We start from the raw sequence: 18337 nt of genomic DNA on the forward strand, positions 1-18337 counted from the left end.
ACTCGTACACAAACCTGGGGTCTCCCATTGACCGGATGCTCTGTCCAGGCATCCAGACCTAAAAGAAGGGATAAAATAGATAACAAAGACCAGGTTTTACTGAAACCCCAAATGTTCATCAAAAGCACAACAGGAAAAGGCACGATTGAAATGCTAGATAAGCAGCTAAAACAAAAGCTAAAGGAAGTCACAGCTAAAGACAAAAAAGTAACAGAAGCAATGGAGCTTATTAAAGCATTGGGACCCAGAGTACTTTCAAAAGGACTACAAGAATGGAACTACAAAAATGACCTCATCTGGCACAAAGGAAAAATATATGTCCCGCCTGATAATGAACTCAGACAAAGGATAACAAAAATGTACTATGACTCGCCCACCACCGGACATCCAGGGCAATGGAAGACCTATGTCTTAGTATTGGATAACTTTTGGTGGCCAGGAATATCCACGTTTGTAAAGGAATATGTAACAGAATGCGCAACATGCCAAAACACAAAAAATGTCACACATCCCACGCATGCTCCACTCATTCCAAACAAAGTACCGGAAGGACCCTGGCAGACAGTCACTATGGACTTCATTATGGATCTTTCCCGAGTTGGGCTGTATGATGCGATACACGTAACAGTAGACAGAAGCACCAAAGGAGTTGTCTACACCCTATGCACCAAAACCATAGACGCGGAAGGAACAGCTGACCTCTACATGAAAAACATCTGGAAATGATATAGACTTCCAAGAAAGATCATTTCCGATAGAGGACTGCAATTCACCGCAAGATTCACAAAAGAACTATGGAGGAAGCTAGGAATAACAATGGCCTTGTCTATGGCATACCACTCAGAAACAGATGGAGAAATAGAACAAGTCAATCAAGAATTAGAACAATACCTGTGAGCGTTCTGTAACTATGAGCAGACGAACTGGCCAGAACTATTGCCATATGCAGAGTTCGCACATAACATAAGAGAACACTCAGCTACACATCAATCTCTGTTCAAACTCATGTATGGCTACAACCTGTCCTTTGCACCCCAAATAATGCCAAGATCTGACATCCTTGGTGTAGAACAGAGACTAGAAAGGCTAGAACAGCTATGAGAAGAGACTAAAGCTAGCCTAGAAGTCGCGGCAGATCTAATGAAAAGGAAAACAGCCAAGAATGAAGTCAAACTAGAAGCAGGACAGAAAGTTTGGCTCTCAGGAAAAAATATAAACACCACACACCCAAAGGACAAACTAGCCCCTAAGTTACACAGACTATTTGAAATAGAAAAAAAGCTAGGACCAGTAACGTATCGACTAAAGCTCCTACCCACATAGAAAATACACCCCGTGTTCCATGCTTCTTCAATTACACCTTATCAAGAAACAGTTGCCCATGGCCCCAACTTTGAACAACCACCACCTAACCTAATAGAAGGGCAGGAAGAGTACAAAGTTGAGGAAATTCTTGACAAAAGGAAGCGAGGGCATGGGTACCAATACCTGATATGTTGGAAAGGGTACCCAGACTCCGCAAATGAATGGATCATGAGGGCAAACCTAGGGAATGCCAAAGAACTTTTGGAAGCGTACGACACATGACACCACAACTTGCTACTACAAGCAGCCCTTGCAAACATCGAACAAATAAAACCCAAAGTGTATAAAAACTCAAACTCAATCCTTGTAATCCCACCATCACTCCAATCACTCCTCCCATTTTACAACAAACCTCCTTTCAATAAGCATGTCCTCCAATAGATCCTTCTACCTCTCTTCTGTCAAGAACACCCTCGTCAACTGGTCTATGCAGACTTCCCCTTCTTCTGAATCATCCCTCACTAATGAACAGATAGCAGAAATATATGAGCAGGCAGGACTGGGCAGAGGATGACCCATGATGAGTATGAGAGAGCTAGCAGATGAACAAGAGGAAATTGATAGGAGATACCAAGCCCGAGTCGACACGAATGCAGCAGAAGAAGCGGCTGTCGCATGCACCCTTAACCCTCCTTTCCCCCAAGTAGTAGACATAATGATGCCACCAACAACCTCACCTTCCCATTCACCTTCTCCCCCTCTCCTGATCCATAAAGTAGATGAAGGGATCATCTTCCCCGACAGAGAAATATACCTAACAACTCCTGTAGCCTATATGATGGGGCTCATTGAAGGCACACCAAACACCGAGTTTATGTCGGGACCGACGCGACTGGAAATACAAAGAGCACTGGAGATCTTGGAAGAAGAAAGGGCTTTTGTCTGGCATATGCAGAGGGCTTTGCAGATCAGAAAGGGAACCCTCATCGCCCGCATCAATGCAGGCAAAAGGAGGCTCATAGGACTGAACCAACCTATGCACCTCCATGACTTCTTTCACCCCGCTGATGACATTACCCCCATCACTGAGTATCACGTGCCTACCACGGCTGTGGTATCTCATGCCTCATCTTTGGCATCAAATGGCGCACTGCTTCGCCCAATGCTGGGGACTTATACCATGGGACCCATCAGAGGGAAAGATGTTTATAGGTTTGCACAGATCTCCCCCCGCTATCACATCATCCCCGCACGGCTTGGCATAGTCCGTTCATCCACCCAAACTCGACCTCCTCTCCCCTTTACTAAGTACGACTCTAGCGAGTCTGACACCCAACCCGTCATCCCCCGCCCTCAAGGAGCTTGAGGCATAAAGATGCCCTCGTCTGGTACGACATAAAACTGCCAGGGCAAAGGACGGTTTGACTCCATTGGGCTGGCAACCACTGCCACAATGAGAAGAGGGACTTGGCTCTAGGACAAAGTCCCCACGTAGTTCTAGCAAGGTAGTGTATCATGACGTCCATACTCAAGGGCTATCGCGTCATGACTCGACAGTGGGCAGCAGGAACTTGTGCCCTAGATATTATTTTCTCATGTGCTCTATGACTCGAACTACACGCATTGCTTATGTTTTTCTTAGACTCTTACTTACTGTTGATACACTAGAGGTAGTTCTAAGTGCCGAGCACAATACCAAAACAACCTCTAATGCAGGGGGGGCTAGAGCTAGTATCTGATACACAAGGAATCGTTAGTGAGGACTTTAGAAATCAATGGCACACTGGAGCAGAAGCGATGAGTGTGAGATTATAGCGACCAAATAGTTTCGGAACTGCACCGAACGCCGACTGAATGTTCGGTCGGTCATGTCGGCAATTTGGTTGGTAATGAGGAGGTAGTGTTGCGACCAACAACTACATGCTTCAAGAGCCACACGGGACTCTGACAATATACAGGAGGGAGGACGAAGTGTACGAGCAAAGAGATAAGTACAAACGTGAACAAGGCCGAATGACAAAGATGACAAGTTTTCGGGAGTCAATGGAGATGATTTCAATGGTTGGGACAAGTGCGAATGAGCTCTGAGCTGTGGGGTGTGAAAGCTGGTTTATTCCAGAGTTGTATGTAGGTTTTTATAGTAAACAGAGCCCCTAAGTAAAATATTAAACAAGAAATGAGAGTAGATGTCAAATGGGCACCAAGCCTTAGTGATTAGAGAAGATAAGAAGGTAGGTGAGATGTCCATATGGGTTCCAAAGGTGACAAGGTAAAAGTTAATCAGCTATGGCGAAATCCCGAATGTTCGGGATCCATCGCCTGAGCGTAGGTAGACGGAACAGGCGTTGGAGAACCAATGAAAAATAAAGAAGAGGTATCGTATGATCAGGGTGGCCAAGTAATGGTGCAAGATCACGTTTGACCAACCATGTGGAAGTCGGGAAGATAAGTGATAAGGACCGACCGACTCACGGAGGACATTGGCCGATACAAAATACTGGCTCCGATCTCGTAAACACCTATTGTAACACTCTTGTGTGGTCATGGTGAGTATGTGAAGTGTGGGCGAACTGACTCAAGTGCTGTCAAACATCCTTCGGTGGCTTGTCGTTGGTCAGGCAGGGACCGACCATGTTCGGTGCAAGTCGGCATCTTTGGTACTTGTCGAGCACTGTTTGGTATCTCCCAAAAGCTTCCCAAATACCTCCCTCAGACCCTAGCATGGGTGCATGCTCATCACCGTCTCTAGCACTGATGGGCTAGAGGAGGGGGTAATGTTACAAAACGCCTTGCTTATGTTACTCGTTTTTCCCATCGTCCATATAAGGACTTGTAGGACCTTTCTCCCGACTCTACCTCGTGCTCCTGATCCATTGTTACTTGGTCCATGCTCTTGCCTGAATGTATTTATAGGAACTGCAGCACAGTGTGGAAGCCTTAGGCTATCCACTTCTGTCCAATCTAAGAACTGCTGTTTACAACAGTCTTCTCTGATTCTAAGACACAAGTCTGATTATTCCCAATCATCCTCTCAGTTCCCTAGTGTATTGTTTGTGGCCTAGGATTCCTCATCTTAAACAGCAGTTCATGACAGTATCCAGAGATGCCTCTAGTATATTACCAGGCCATCTGTCTCTAAATTTCTAAATGATGTTGCTTGCTGCACTATTTTTGCCAATCCTACTCTCTTTAATATTGTAACCCCAATTAACATTCTGTGTTTTGAGTCTCTTCTTTCCAGTTACCTAAACTGACTACTTATTAATTCTGTCCTATTGGGTTTTTAAGCTGGCTTTTGGCTTTTGCTGATACCTCTTTCAATGGGTTTTTCTAATACATGGGATAAGTCCATGCTATAGCATAATATCTTATCTAAAGCCTTTGAATTTCTTAATGCCTAATGCTATAAGAAAGAATAGCTTGATCACTTTTTAGCCCTATTTTCATCTGTTGATAAACTATTACTTCTTAGTATATATAGTTATCTAGAAAACCCCTTCCTTGTATTAGATCCAAATTATACCTAATGATTAATAATGCTCATCTAAGATAATTGGGATGAATTATGAATAATTATCCATGATTATATTTATAATCAAATTAACAATAAATACCATGTTGATTATGATTCTAGAGTTTACTTAAAATCTACAACCTAAGTACAATAATACAGACTCTAAATCCAAATGATATGAGTACCAAAATATTTTTTTACCCTACATAGAGTGTATTCTTTATTTTTGTTTAGCATATCATATTCTTATTTGGTATGTAAATTAAGATTATGAAAGCCCTAATTTTTGAATATTTATTGATTAGAAATAGATCAAAAATGAGTGAGTAATAGGATTAGAAATATTGAGATTGCTTAAATTATATGAACATATTTGAATTACCAAGATATTAGATCTTATGGCTAAGTGGCTTAGAGTATCTATTTGGAGTATGTAGCTATGAGATTGTATGTTCAACTCTAGCCAAGGGCAAGTTCTTTATGAGATAAGACTTTAGCTTTAAATATTCAAATAGTGACCTTTATAGATATTTGTAGGTTACAGATTGTGATAATAGCAAGAAATAATGACACTACAATAAATTCTATTTTTCTAACAATCTATCCAGCTAATGAGCTTTAATTAGCTATAATTAGCTAAATAAAGGGAGGAATAAGCAAAAAATTGCTAGGGCTATTTTAGTAAAATTTCATAAAATTATTAATAATTAGAGCTTAATACAAGAGGAGCATTTCCTAAATGTATCTTAGTAGGGTACAGCTCCCACTAATCCTTGTATCAGTATTAAGGGCCCCCTAATACAGAAATAACCCTATAAAACTAAAAGTAGAATGTCCAAAATACCTGTTAGACCTTGACAGTGAGAATTCACTTCACTGAGTTATATATCTTAAATAACCTTGGACTTGAGACTGCTAGCACCAGTATGATATGCCTTGTGTACCAAGTGAGGCATAGCTTGTCAATACCTTGAATAATAACCATTAAGAGTTTCCTAATATTATAAAAACCTTGTAAAACTAGGAATCCAAATAGGATACCTGATTATCTATCAGATTAACCCTTTGATCGTAAGAGTATAAAACCACTCTTATTATATATATGCTGCTATGTGACAAGGCATGCTATGTCATAATACAATATGAAATAGCAGTTAGGTACTTTTCCTATCTTCTTTTTATTTCATAGTTTTAAAACATGTGGGTCCAATAGTTTTGATATTGTTCTAAATATGGGTAATTTAACATTGTTTTTAGACAAAGGTGTATATTTTATATCTGGGAAACTACTCTCTTGTATCAGCTCTGGATTATATCTAATAGTATCCAAAAGTATCTAAAAGTGTCAATAGCATCTAAAAGTATTTAATTTCCTAATTGAAAGCAACACATTATAAGCATTGGGTTGGATTTCCAAATTTGGAACTACCTCTTTCTATGGCTGAAAAGACAATTTCTAATTTCATAATATTAGCACTAATTCCATACCAAGAAGCCTTTAATTAGCAGCAGGAAATAGTAAGTACTACTGCTCTATCAGTGAAAAGGTATAGATGTGGCATATTATATGCTGCTTTAGCATATTGTTCTCTTTTATGTATGCCTATACTGTTACCTTGTAGCTCTTTTGCTAGCTTTCTAGCTGCTTTTACAGGGGACATAGAAAGAGAGGGATGTACATTAATGCCCCTAGCTACTTTGTTAGTAGCTTGGCAGTCATCATAAGAGGCTATAAAGACCTTAGTACCTTAATCTTGCATACAAGGTCACTGAAGTTGTCATTGTTAGCCAGTGCCTACTGCTAGTCAATATAGAATACAATATACAAGTCAGGCTTAGGAACATGTTATATATGGCCTCACAGACCTTATCCATTAGTGCAGTGGTCAATACTGTCTTGTATGGTGCACAATCATTATTGCCATTGGTATCATAATCTTTAGTGTTGTCTGTATTGTCTATTGCCTTATTATATTGAAGATGCTCAAACTTGGTATTGTCTTCTAGCTATTGGGCTGTAAAAAAGACAGTCATGTTGGTATATGGTGCTAGAGTGATATTATTGCCTGTTTTACAGAAAATATGCATACCAAGCATATGAAAATTATCTCCAACAATCTTATGCTTATTTATATACATGTATGCTATACATGTACCCTTGTTCCTACCTTATACTTTACTAGTAGCCATTTGGTGTTATGAACTGCTTGTTTGATAATTCCAAGAGTAGGAGGTTCTTTCCTAGGCCGCTTATGAAGGAAGAGTAAAACAATGGTTTCAACTGTATATGCAGCATAGGAGCCAGATATGTATTGCAGCAATGGCAATAGGAATAAGGGGTGTGCAGTAGGAAGACTGCATAATACAAAGACTACAGTGTGAGGACTGCAGTAGAACAAAGACTGTGGTTTGAAGACTACGATAAAACGAAGAGAATAGACTAAAGAATGTTAGCCTATTCTATAGGCCTTTTATACTACTTTAGGAAAGGGCATGAGAATCCTGTATATGTACTCATAGGTATTTTCTAAGTTGTTTCTCTCTCAGAATGACTACTCTTGCTTTTTTGCTTGTCTTCTTCTGACTAAGAGGACAAGAAGCTCTATGCCCATATGTAAGTAGTTTATAAGGTGGGAAAGGATGCCCACTGCAATGGATGACCAAGGATAATATCTGTACCTGAGTATAAGCCTCAGGGTATAAGGCCACCTGATAGTTGTGATGATCATATCAGTATAGACCACTATAAAAACCCAATAAGTTGTGATCATAACATTTGGAAAACCCCTCTCTCTTATTGGATCCTAATTATTAATAATACTAATTTGAGCTAATTATGGCCAATTATTTATAATTATGTTTTTGATCAAATTTGCAAATTAAGGTAGCATTGTTTATACTAGTAGTGTCCTATTGAATATTACACTCAATCATAGTTTCACACATTCTAAATCCAGATTATGTAAGTACTATAATTTGTTTTTACCCTATATAAAGTGTATTGTTTATTTTTAATTAGTTTTCATCTTCTTAGCTAGTATTTAAACTAAATCCTAAAATACCTGACTTTTTGGGTATTTATTGACCTATCTTTATATAAGATAGAGAAAAGATAAATATTGAATAAAATTAGAGATATTAAGATTGCTTATATTATGTTTACTTATTTAGATTACCAAGTTAATATATTAGGCCTTGTGGCCTAGTAGCTTAGATCATTTGTTTCAGGTGCTTGTATATATAAGGTTGTTGTTTTAACTCTGGCAAAAAACAAGTTTGTTATAAGGTATATTTTGTGTTTAGGTATTTAGCTAGTGCTCTAATAGACATGATTCTATCAGAAGGCTATAAAAACTGTAATGCTTGATTTATTACTATTTTTTCCAAAATTACAAGTTATAATCAATCCTAATAATTTTTAATTCAGGAAAATTATGTGTAATTAGAACAGGTTTAGAAGGGGGTTAAGCAAATGATCTCTAATCCTAATTATTCTTCATAGGCATAAATAAAACTAATTAGAGCATAATATAAGAGAGTAATTTCCTTGATGACTAGTATGTCTATACATATAGTCCCAAAACTAAATTCTATAAAACTGTATATGGTCATTGACTATTCTACTAGTCCCTTTAACCTTAACATAGTAGTTCCACAAGAATCAATAACTACTTAGCTTGATAATATCCAGGATCTGGGTCATAATCTCTTGGCTGCTTAGTATACTTGTGGCAATATTCTGCTCTAGCTTTTTAAGTTAGATATTTCTTAGGCCTATTATTAAGTATCCTTGCATCCTCTCTAGCAGCTCTGCTAGGTTGTTATAGTAAGTGGCATCCACCTTGTTGACCACTGTAACAACTTTGGCAATTAGGCTATAAGCAAGATATAGTATACCTTCATAAGCTTGGTCATATAGATCACCATCTAGATCAAACTTATTTGTGATCTTCTTGCCTATATTGATGGCTCTTTCCCTAATGACTTATACCTTTGTCTTACATATTATGCTTCATACAACTCTTACTATCTATAAAAGCAAGTGTAGCTGCTCTAGCTATAAGATGAGATTAGACTTCCTAACAAGAAGCCAAAACAAGAGCCATTGGGTTCTATGTTGATTCTTGCAACATGATTATCTTGCTAGATCATGTAGCTAGGGCAGCTCTTATTAATCACATATAATCCTTTCTTGCTAACACTACTAGCCACTGCTGTTAGCTTATAGAGTGGCAACACATGATTAGCTAGATCAATTAGGCACTGAACATGGCCCTACTTATATGCATAGCTCTCGAGTCCTCTTATATTAAGATATTTGGCAAGTCTCAAAGAAATCAATTGATTTACGTCAATTATTAGGTAATAAAAGATCTCTCATAGTTTGCCAATATATTTGAAGCTTAGATTAGTATATATATGCTGTATGCTTGTATATAGAGCCCTTTCAATGCCACACTAAGCTTATACTATGATACCTTACTTATAGAACTCAGTTTTCAGTGTCCTACATATTGTCTAGCTTTTGTAGCTGACATACCTATTGCTATTCTGTATGCTGGCATCTTTTGGTACAAAGCCCTGATGGTCCTGTTTTCCTTACACTGGGCATTTGTATTCCCCTCCCTACCATATTATCTTGCTATTTTTACTAATAGCCTAAACACAGTCTAGATGTTCAACTTGTTATGTACATCATCTGTTACTTATAATCTCATTTTGTTGTCTGTGATACAAGTTCTCCTTTGAACCTCTAAGATTGACCTATAGGTATTTTACATCTCAGGCAAGCATAATTATGTTGTGGATGTAATCTTTTAGCACATATTTGATATTGTATTGTAGCATATGCCAAGTGTGTCCACTACTCTATTTAAACCCCATTAGGATACACTAAAGGCTGCACTCTAATAACAACAGCTTCCTACTCATCTAGGCAGCCTATGCAGATAGCCCAGATCAAAGAGTACCTTGTCTGTAAATATACCATTGTTCTTGACTTGTCTATTAAACTCTTGACATATGCTACATACCTATCTGCCTTACAATATTATATAATATTTTACAAGCTTTATAATCTCCTAATTAAACCTACTACCAATACTTTCTTCTTTTATACCACCTATATATACTACTATATCCAACCACACTTGGTTGCCTCATACCTTTTGGGCATTTGCAACTAGCTTGAGCCTTATTTCCCTTATATCCAGACTGTTTGTGTATCTACACTTGTCTTATGAACCTTGGCTAGCACTCATAAACACCTTAGCATACTGACAAGTCAAAAGGAATTACTATTTCTCAAGACCTTGCTTCTATCTAGAAAACCCTTTTCTCTTATTCAATTATAATTATATATAATTATTAACAATGCTAATCAGTGCCAATTATGATGTATTTTATCTAATTATCAACAATTATAATCATGGCCAAATCTGAAAATTAATATAATACTATCTAGACTACTAGAGTCTTATAAAAAAGCACTGTCCTAATTGCTATTTACATACCTAAATTTCAGATTAAGTGGGTACTATAGATATTCTTCTCTAATATAGAGTGCATTCTCAATGTTTTATTAGTTTTTGATAGTAGTATCTGGTATCTAGACTTATATTCTAAAAGCCTTATTTTTTAGGATATTTATTAATTTACTTATAAATAAAAGAAATAAGAGATTGATATGGAATAGAACCAAATATGTTGAGACTATCCAAAATGTGTCTATATATTAGAATTACTGAGCTAAATAAGTTAGACCTTATAACTTAGTGGTTTAAAGCATTTTGTTAGAGTACTTACAGGCATGAGGTTGTAGGTTCAGCTCTAGCTTAAGGCAGGTATGTTATAAAATATAATTTTAGATATAAATATTTAACTAATAGTCTTTATAGCTAGGCTCTATTCAAAAGTTGTGGATAACCATAGTACTAGCAAGTAATCCTAGTGCTTGATTAAGTTTTTTTTTTGGAAAATTTGAATAGAAATTATATATAATTAGAGCTAATTATGCATAATTCAACATAATTTAGCCTTTATAAGCTATAGATAAAAAAAGGGGGAGTAAGCTAAAAATTCATCATAATAATAAGTGGAAATTCTATGTAATTGTAAAGAATTGAAGCATAATTAAGAGTGTGATTTTTCCAAATATCTACTTATAAATTCATACTCTTTCCCATACCACAATAATATTCTATTTATAATGCTAACACTTTGTGGCTTCTCTGGCCTCTACCATCTTAGAAAGCTAACATACCCTAATAACATAGATCTTTAGGACTATCAGAAACTTATTAAACATAGTTCTATATCACTCATACTCTAGACATTTTTGTACACTCTCTTGAAACACAAAGCTAACTTCTTCAATAGTAGCACTATTCTTATTGCTCACTACTATGGTGCCTCTAATCTACACAGCTGGTTTCTTTGGTACTTAGCCTTTTATAATATTTACCACCTAGTGCAACTATCACTTTGGCTATGTAAAAATGGGTCTGTTTCTATATACTCATGATTTCTCTCCTATCTGTATGCATACTTGTCTGCTTCCTTTATTAAGCACTCTCTGCACTTAGATAGTGTAACCTTCTTCACATTAATAGGGTGGCTGAATAACCAAAAACAAGCACTTGATTGCTAGAGCTTGGATGCCTTCAAGATATATATTTGCAAAGATTCTATTCTTTTACAGGCACTCTTACATAGCCAACTCACCACTTTTGCCAATAGACTATGACTCTTCCTCTCTAACTTACTACCTATCTACCTTATCTTTTGTTCTCCATTACAATTGTACCAGTTATATAACTTAGTTACACTCTAGTACATTAATCCTAAATAATACCTATTTTCTGATAGTGCTCTTTTTAGAGAGCATCAATTTACCTGTCCAAATTTCACTGGCTTATTATGTCTATACATCAAAAATAGGTCAATTAGACTATTTGTTTATATGTGTCTAATTGGTCATTCTACTTCCAAGCAAGTGTGCCATATTATTATAGTGAAAGGGTATCATACACCAGACACTTAGAGTGAAGCATATATAATAGCTCCAAATATGGAATTTGTTCTAGAGCCAAGAGACAAGAGAGAAAAAAGAGATGGTGTAAACTGACTATCTAAAGTCAATGGTATAGGGCCTTATAAGGTAGTCTCAGAGAATCATGTACAAGTGTCTGTGAATATGTGTGGAATTATAAGTATTATGAGTAGAATATAAGTATAAGTATTAAGGTGGTAATAAAACACAATATATTATATAAGTATTAAGATGGATAATGGAAGTAAATAACCTAAAGTAGAAGGCTAGTGGTATGTTGTTGGTAAGCCTAGGCTTACACTCTTCTATGTCTTAAAAAAGAACAGTGACATAGCTAGAGATTTAAATAAGTAGGCAACCAACAGATATAAGGATAGTAGGTATACAAGAGGTGTGCATAGAGTAGAGATAGATTTGTTTGCACAGCTAGAAGGGCCAGGGGTATAAGGGCAGCTAACAGGCATAGGGGACATAGTATATTAGAGAACAGGGTTAGAGCAACATATAAAGCAAGGGAAAAGAGGGAGGCTACCCAAGACTATGCAAAAAATTAGGAGGCCATATACCCATGCTATTGCTAATGCTATAATAGGGCAGAATTGGACATGCTGGCCATAAGAGGCTACCACATATTCTCAAAATCCCAGCCTTGTCAATACACAAGGTATTGTATTTTGTAGCTATGTTGCTGCTTGTTAATAATATCTTATACTTCCCACTTGGTGATTCCAGACTCATCAATAATAGAGCCAGAACAAATGAGCTGATGGTTGGAGAAATACATAGAGTCATTCAGGATAAATAGGCATTATATGGTATGTTAGGGATATTAAGAGTATAGATATTGCATATATGGTTAGCACATATTATGGTATAGGGACCATCAAAATAAGGCATGAATTTGGCTATGTGAGCTCAACCAGCTACTCTGTAATGATGCTAGCAATGCATTGTTGATAGGTATACTCTGTTGCCAATATAGTAGGTGCATTCAGGAATATAATACTAGTTCACCATGTTAGCTTGTATGACCTTTGCAGCTACAAGTGTATCTATAGCTAATTAGGCAATATCTAGTATGTGGGCCACCATTGATTGAGCACAAGTATCAGATATAGTTGGTAAGGTAGATTGTGGCAATAGCAAAAGTGGTGGTAGGATATAGAATAAATAGCCCATTCTAAGCATGAATGAGGAGACACTAGTGGAGGTGTTTATAGTATTCATCAGATAGAAATACACTAAGAGCAAAGCTCATATCCATCCTTTCTAGATATAGTTAACATAGAAGTAAAGACATTGATTTAATGTCTTGTTTATATATTCACTGGAACTATCTATTTATGAATGGAAAAAGGCAGACAGCTTGAGCTTTATATCCATTAGCTTGTAGAGGGAAGCCTAGAAGCAAGATAAGAACAACTTATCTCAATTGGACACAATCTCCAATCGCAGACCATTTTTGGTATACTAATGTTCAAAAAAAAGCACAGCAAATTTTTCTGCTATAACATCTTGTGTGAGTAAGGACGATACAAATATTAGTGCTAGCCTAGTCTGTAAACATTTTAATGGCATTAAAACTGTACTCTTTTAGTAGGGGCCCTATGAAATTAATGGCTATGCTGTTTTCACAATCCTTAAGGCTGGGCAATGAATGTAGGAAACTGAGAGGTTTTGTTATAGAGCCATTTCAGTATTATAGCACATGTTTATCCAATAGAAGGAGCTATGTAATGTAGAATATGACTTGTTGGTGCCAAAATGGCCAAGACTATTGTGGGCAATGCAAAAGAAGCACTTATATAGGCACAGGATATCTGGCAGTACCATGTAAGACCTGAGTAATAGTAGACTATTATACATCATTGTGCTAGATATAAAAGCCAAGTTTCATAGTGCTTTTATTATAAATAAGGCTATGGATAATATATTGTATATGTTCAATAAAAAGGTAGGATTCAAAGAAATGGCAAGTATGAGGGCAACAAGCATAGTAGGTAAGGAATCTAGTACTGATAGTATAGGAACAGTAGGAACAGAAAACAGTGGATCAGCTAGTAGATGAGAGAGCATGTTAGTAAACATATTGTTAGTGCTGGGCACATATTCAATGATGAAATCATATTGGGCCAAGAATTTCTACTAGCAGAGTTGCCACTAGGAAGATTGTGTTATATGTGAAAATATTTGAGTATGTAGTAATTGGTGGAGATAATAAGGGAGGCACCTACTAAATCACACTACCACTGTTTGCATGCTTAGATAGTTGTAAGCAACTCCTTTTCATGTATAAAATAGTTGAGCTAGGCCCCAGACAGTTATTGGGAGTCAAACATAATAGGTCATGCTGATTCCTATACAGGACCACAAGAGAGCATGGCACTAGTCTGTTAGTTGCTTGTGTCACATATAACAAAGATCTTATTAGGTTCCAGAGCAATATGATTAATGGACAACAACTAATATATATTATAAGTACCTAATAGAAGTGTGAGCAAACAAGTGACTATAATAAGCTAGTAAAAGGTCTACAGAGGTATGAATAGTATAGTAGCTCATCTTAGTATGTATAGACAATGACTAAAGTGCTTGATAATGACAAATATATAGTAATGATAGTGTATTTGGAGTGTAAATAGGAACTATATAGTACTAAGGTGTTAACTCTATAAGATAACAGATCCAAGTAAGTCCATAAAAGGAAACTGGTAACATATGACATAATAGTCCATTTGAAGTTGAAAACATACCATTGTGCCTTCATGCATGTTTGTCACTATAGTAAATCTCAACACTCTCCCTCAAACTGCATAAAGCCCTAAGAGTATAACCATCTTCTCTATCTTCAGGTGTAAGAGTGCCTTTGTGAAGATATTAGCAACTATCTTATTAGTTGGGTAGTAGACAAGAGTAATGTAGCCCTTATCAATGGCCTTGCAAGTAAAGTGATAATAGATATCAATATATTTTGTTTAGGCATAAAAAGCATTGTTACATGCAAGTGCAATTGCAGACTGGTTGTTGCAAAATAGTAGAATAGATATTGTATGAGGTGTGCCAAAGATGTTAGCAAGAAATGCAGCAAGCTTGAAAGCTTCCTTCAAAGCATGTGTCAAGCCGCTAGGCTGGTCATATGTACTTAATACACTAAGAAGGGTTCCCTAGGCTAATAGTTATAGCCTAATGGATAAAGACTATTATATATCTTTGGGCTTGTACTAGGAAGTCTTGATTACTGTCAATCTGATCCTTGAATAAGTAGAGATATTAATTGATAACATGGCAATGTTCGTTGAGTACCAGGAGATTCTCTCCGATACAATAGATGACTTCCAATAGGTTCCAATGGATGACTTGGTAAGTGGCAAGTCCTTGGTAGGTTAAAGGCAGAAGAGAATGGTAAGAGCTTTGAGATAAGTCCAGTGCTTCATCAGACTGAGTATGGTTCTATGGATCTGGCAGAGTTCATGAAGCATGGGCTGAAGGAGCTAGATGCCAGGTGCAGTACAGCCTATTTAGGGCTGAATGGACATATGGTCTCTGCTTCTGATTGCTAGGTAATCTGCAGTCATAGTTCATACCCTGCAGCTCCTTGATGTAGCCATATATAGTAAGTATATCAAATGTCTGTCTATAGCAATATCAAATAAAGCTTGATCACAATCGACATTAGTAAACAATATAGAAGGGGGAGAGAAGGGCAAGTCATAATGTTGTAAGCATTCATACATTAGCATGTAATTAGTAAACAGTCTGAGTCTAAGTCATGTGTGTAGCTCATGACCATGTCCTAAGTCACATGCCTAGACACGTGTCAAGCCATAGTCCTAGTCATCAACATTTAGTCAAGGATGAGACACCTAACCTTTCCTTCTGTCTATGTGCAAAGTATATGTTAGGATGCAGCCCTAACACTACCCTTTCTTTTACACTTGCTGTTGGCATATGATGTTAGCATAGTTGGTGGTTGGGAGTTCCTAGAGATGGGTCATATCTATGACAGGGTTGTGGTGTTGTGGTGTACCAGGTGTCTTTCCTAGTTGGCATTGTCAATCATCATTTCCCAAATCTGCCCTGTAATATCCAAAATTTTCCATGACATAGTTCATCTATATCTAAAGTAGGTCAACCAATTTATAGTATGCATTGTAGTTGTGCATGAAGTTCTAAGTAGTAATATTGGGATGGCAGCGGATGTGCTTGATAGGGTAGTTGGCAAGGAGATGTCCTTGTTGGTCACACTCCTAGCAGATACTAGTCTTGGCAGTAGGTGGCAGTAATATGAGGGAAGGGGGAAAGAGTGGTAATAAGCATAAGTGTTCTTCAGGCACCAATACTCCACTTTTGCAGCTTTTTAGTATTCTTTGACCATTTGGCATACTTAGGACTGACCAATTCCGATCTTTTCAGCAATCTCAGCTATTTGTCAGGTGCCAACCTTTCATTTAGACCTCCGCACAGTTGTTTGGAGCTGTTTATAGTCATCTTATCCATCTATCATCACTCTCAGCATTAAGGGCTCTTCATAGACTGTCACAGCCAATTGCCGATCAGTTCGGCATGCTTTACATGGTTAGCACATTGGTTGGCTTTGGTGTCCCAAATTAGAGGTGGCTGAACACTTTGTTGACTCAGAATGGATCTGTCTTTCTATTTCTTATCATCCTTATGCCTTCTGTTGACCTATCCTTTGTTATCTTCAGAGCTCCCAAGTTTCTAAATGGTTTACCCATGTGGCATGTGGTTTCCATTTCCAGGTCCATATGGACTCATCTTGGCAATCTCTCCACTTATTTAGACTTTAGAGTTATTGCTTCTTATTTTATAGTGTTTGCAACATCACTCCCTTATCTTTTTTACCTTTGATTGCTCTTGGCACACATTTTTAATTGCTCTATGCCTCTGCCAATCTCCTTATCTTATACCTATTTGGATTTACTATAAAAGGACACCTATGGCCTTGCAATACATCAGCTTTGGCTCCCCCCTCATTCTGATTCCATTTGTGCACTTGTGTCTATAAGACTTTGAGTTATTGCATTCTGACCCTTGTTTGTGTTTTGCCCCTTTGTTTGTGTTGTTGCATTCAATTGTAGCCCTCTATAGCCCTCTATTAGAGCCCTTGTCATCTTGCTCTCTCCCTCTCATCTAGTTTGTCATCCTCTGCCAGTGTCTAGTATGGCCTTGCACCCATTCCCTCCTCTTTGCATCCCAATAAAATCCCAATCAAACACTGCTCAACCAACCAACCAACTGACTGACCAACTGACTCACCAATGTCGCAGTGAGGAATGGTTTCACTCCTAGATACGATCAGGGTTTCCTGTTTTTCCGAATATACCTAGTGTTCGTTTGATTGCTATTCTAAATGATACCTTCTGGTGTTGGCACGATACACAGATGTTGGTCACAGTTATAACCAACGATGAGAATATCCTGAGCTATTTAGCGAATTTCTAAAGTGGTGCCGGACCACTAACAAGGACAATACTCCGTAAATGTTGAGAATAATGAGGAGAGGCTTAAGAACTTTGTGATTCAAGTTGCTGAGGTGCTACACAGATTAAAGGCGAGCTACTAGTCCGTCTAGTATCCCTACAAGTCTTGCAGCTTATCTCCAACTGATATCACTCAAAGAACGTATTGACTGGCACTAACTAACTGAGTAAAAGTAAGAGGGAGAGATGGTCTCTGCCTGAAGCAGGACAATCAGCCTCCTTATATACTATTTCAAGTGGGAATCTCCTTCCTAGTATATACAGGCTGAGTAGAGTCATTGTGAGTCACAAAGAATGCTGTAGAAATAAAAAGAATAGGGAGGAAAGCAGAGGAACAGAAAGGAAAGCAAAAGAAAAGACTCAGAATGTGGTAGAATGTTCCTTCAGCTTCCTTCAGAACTGCTCATAACCTTCCCCTCCTTTTAGCTTGGAATGGCCTAGACCTTGCCCTTTTCCTAGACATTCTCCATCCTTCCACTAAAGTTCCTCTCTATTCTACCAGATTCCACTGCTTTCTTTCCATTCCTTATTGTCTTGCCATGGTCTAGCCGTTTTTGAAATAGACCCTAGGCTCTGGAATCTGTCCCAAAAGCAAATTATAAGTATGAAAAAGGATAGGGAATCCAGTTTAAGTGGTAAAATACTCGAAAAATATGTAGAAAATCGGAATTAAATGTCCTTTCTCTTCTAGGTCGTTTCCCTTTTCTTCCTTCTAGTCAGATATTCTGCCCTCTATTCTACCGTCACTATTTGATGCCTAACAATGTGCAAGTGCGACATCGAATATTTTGATTTTGGAGTTGTTTGTTTGCTATACTCTAAACACTTTTAGTATGCTCCCTTATTGGTTGTTGCACAAGTTATAGTTTTTTGCATACTATAACAGCTCCTGCCTACCTATGCTTGTAAGGGTGTTTCTTGGGTGTGTTTTGCACTTAGAGGCACCACTAGCATATCAGTAGGGGA

General features: G+C 37.5%; 8 protein-coding genes across 8 annotated transcripts; 3 read left to right on the forward strand and 5 right to left on the reverse strand.

Annotated features, from left to right (window-relative positions):
• Positions 1-1364: 1364 nt before the first annotated feature.
• On the reverse strand, positions 1365-1544 carry HETIRDRAFT_234446 (uncharacterized protein; the record flags this gene model as incomplete). Its single annotated transcript, XM_009543346.2, has 1 exon — positions 1365-1544. A coding segment is annotated over one exon (180 nt), but the record flags the coding sequence as incomplete, so codon positions are not given.
• A 341-nt stretch (positions 1545-1885) lies between these two features.
• On the forward strand, positions 1886-2671 carry HETIRDRAFT_100082 (uncharacterized protein; the record flags this gene model as incomplete). Its single annotated transcript, XM_009543347.1, has 1 exon — positions 1886-2671. The coding sequence occupies one exon, from the start codon at positions 1886-1888 to the stop codon at positions 2669-2671; it is 786 nt and encodes a 261-aa protein (XP_009541642.1).
• A 1188-nt stretch (positions 2672-3859) lies between these two features.
• HETIRDRAFT_306643 (uncharacterized protein) lies at positions 3860-4054 on the forward strand (the record flags this gene model as incomplete). The annotated part of the gene is made up of 1 exon (XM_009543348.1): positions 3860-4054. A coding segment is annotated over one exon (195 nt), but the record flags the coding sequence as incomplete, so codon positions are not given.
• Positions 4055-9259: 5205 nt separating this feature from the next.
• HETIRDRAFT_307291 (uncharacterized protein) lies at positions 9260-9493 on the forward strand (the record flags this gene model as incomplete). Its single annotated transcript, XM_009543349.1, has 1 exon — positions 9260-9493. A coding segment is annotated over one exon (234 nt), but the record flags the coding sequence as incomplete, so codon positions are not given.
• Positions 9494-12932: 3439 nt separating this feature from the next.
• On the reverse strand, positions 12933-13124 carry HETIRDRAFT_306991 (uncharacterized protein; the record flags this gene model as incomplete). Its single annotated transcript, XM_009543350.1, has 1 exon — positions 12933-13124. A coding segment is annotated over one exon (192 nt), but the record flags the coding sequence as incomplete, so codon positions are not given.
• A 426-nt stretch (positions 13125-13550) lies between these two features.
• Positions 13551-13736, reverse strand: HETIRDRAFT_305385 (uncharacterized protein; the record flags this gene model as incomplete). Its single annotated transcript, XM_009543351.1, has 1 exon — positions 13551-13736. One exon carries the CDS (start codon positions 13734-13736, stop codon positions 13551-13553), a length of 186 nt encoding a protein of 61 aa, XP_009541646.1.
• Positions 13737-13763: 27 nt separating this feature from the next.
• On the reverse strand, positions 13764-14012 carry HETIRDRAFT_42361 (uncharacterized protein; the record flags this gene model as incomplete). Its single annotated transcript, XM_009542066.1, has 1 exon — positions 13764-14012. A coding segment is annotated over one exon (249 nt), but the record flags the coding sequence as incomplete, so codon positions are not given.
• A 662-nt stretch (positions 14013-14674) lies between these two features.
• HETIRDRAFT_305813 (uncharacterized protein) lies at positions 14675-14842 on the reverse strand (the record flags this gene model as incomplete). The annotated part of the gene is made up of 1 exon (XM_009543352.1): positions 14675-14842. A coding segment is annotated over one exon (168 nt), but the record flags the coding sequence as incomplete, so codon positions are not given.
• Positions 14843-18337: the final 3495 nt, after the last annotated feature.

Source organism: Heterobasidion irregulare (assembly GCF_000320585.1).
Source record: "Heterobasidion irregulare TC 32-1 unplaced genomic scaffold scaffold_01, whole genome shotgun sequence".
NCBI classification, from domain to species: Eukaryota; Fungi; Basidiomycota; class Agaricomycetes; order Russulales; family Bondarzewiaceae; genus Heterobasidion; species Heterobasidion irregulare.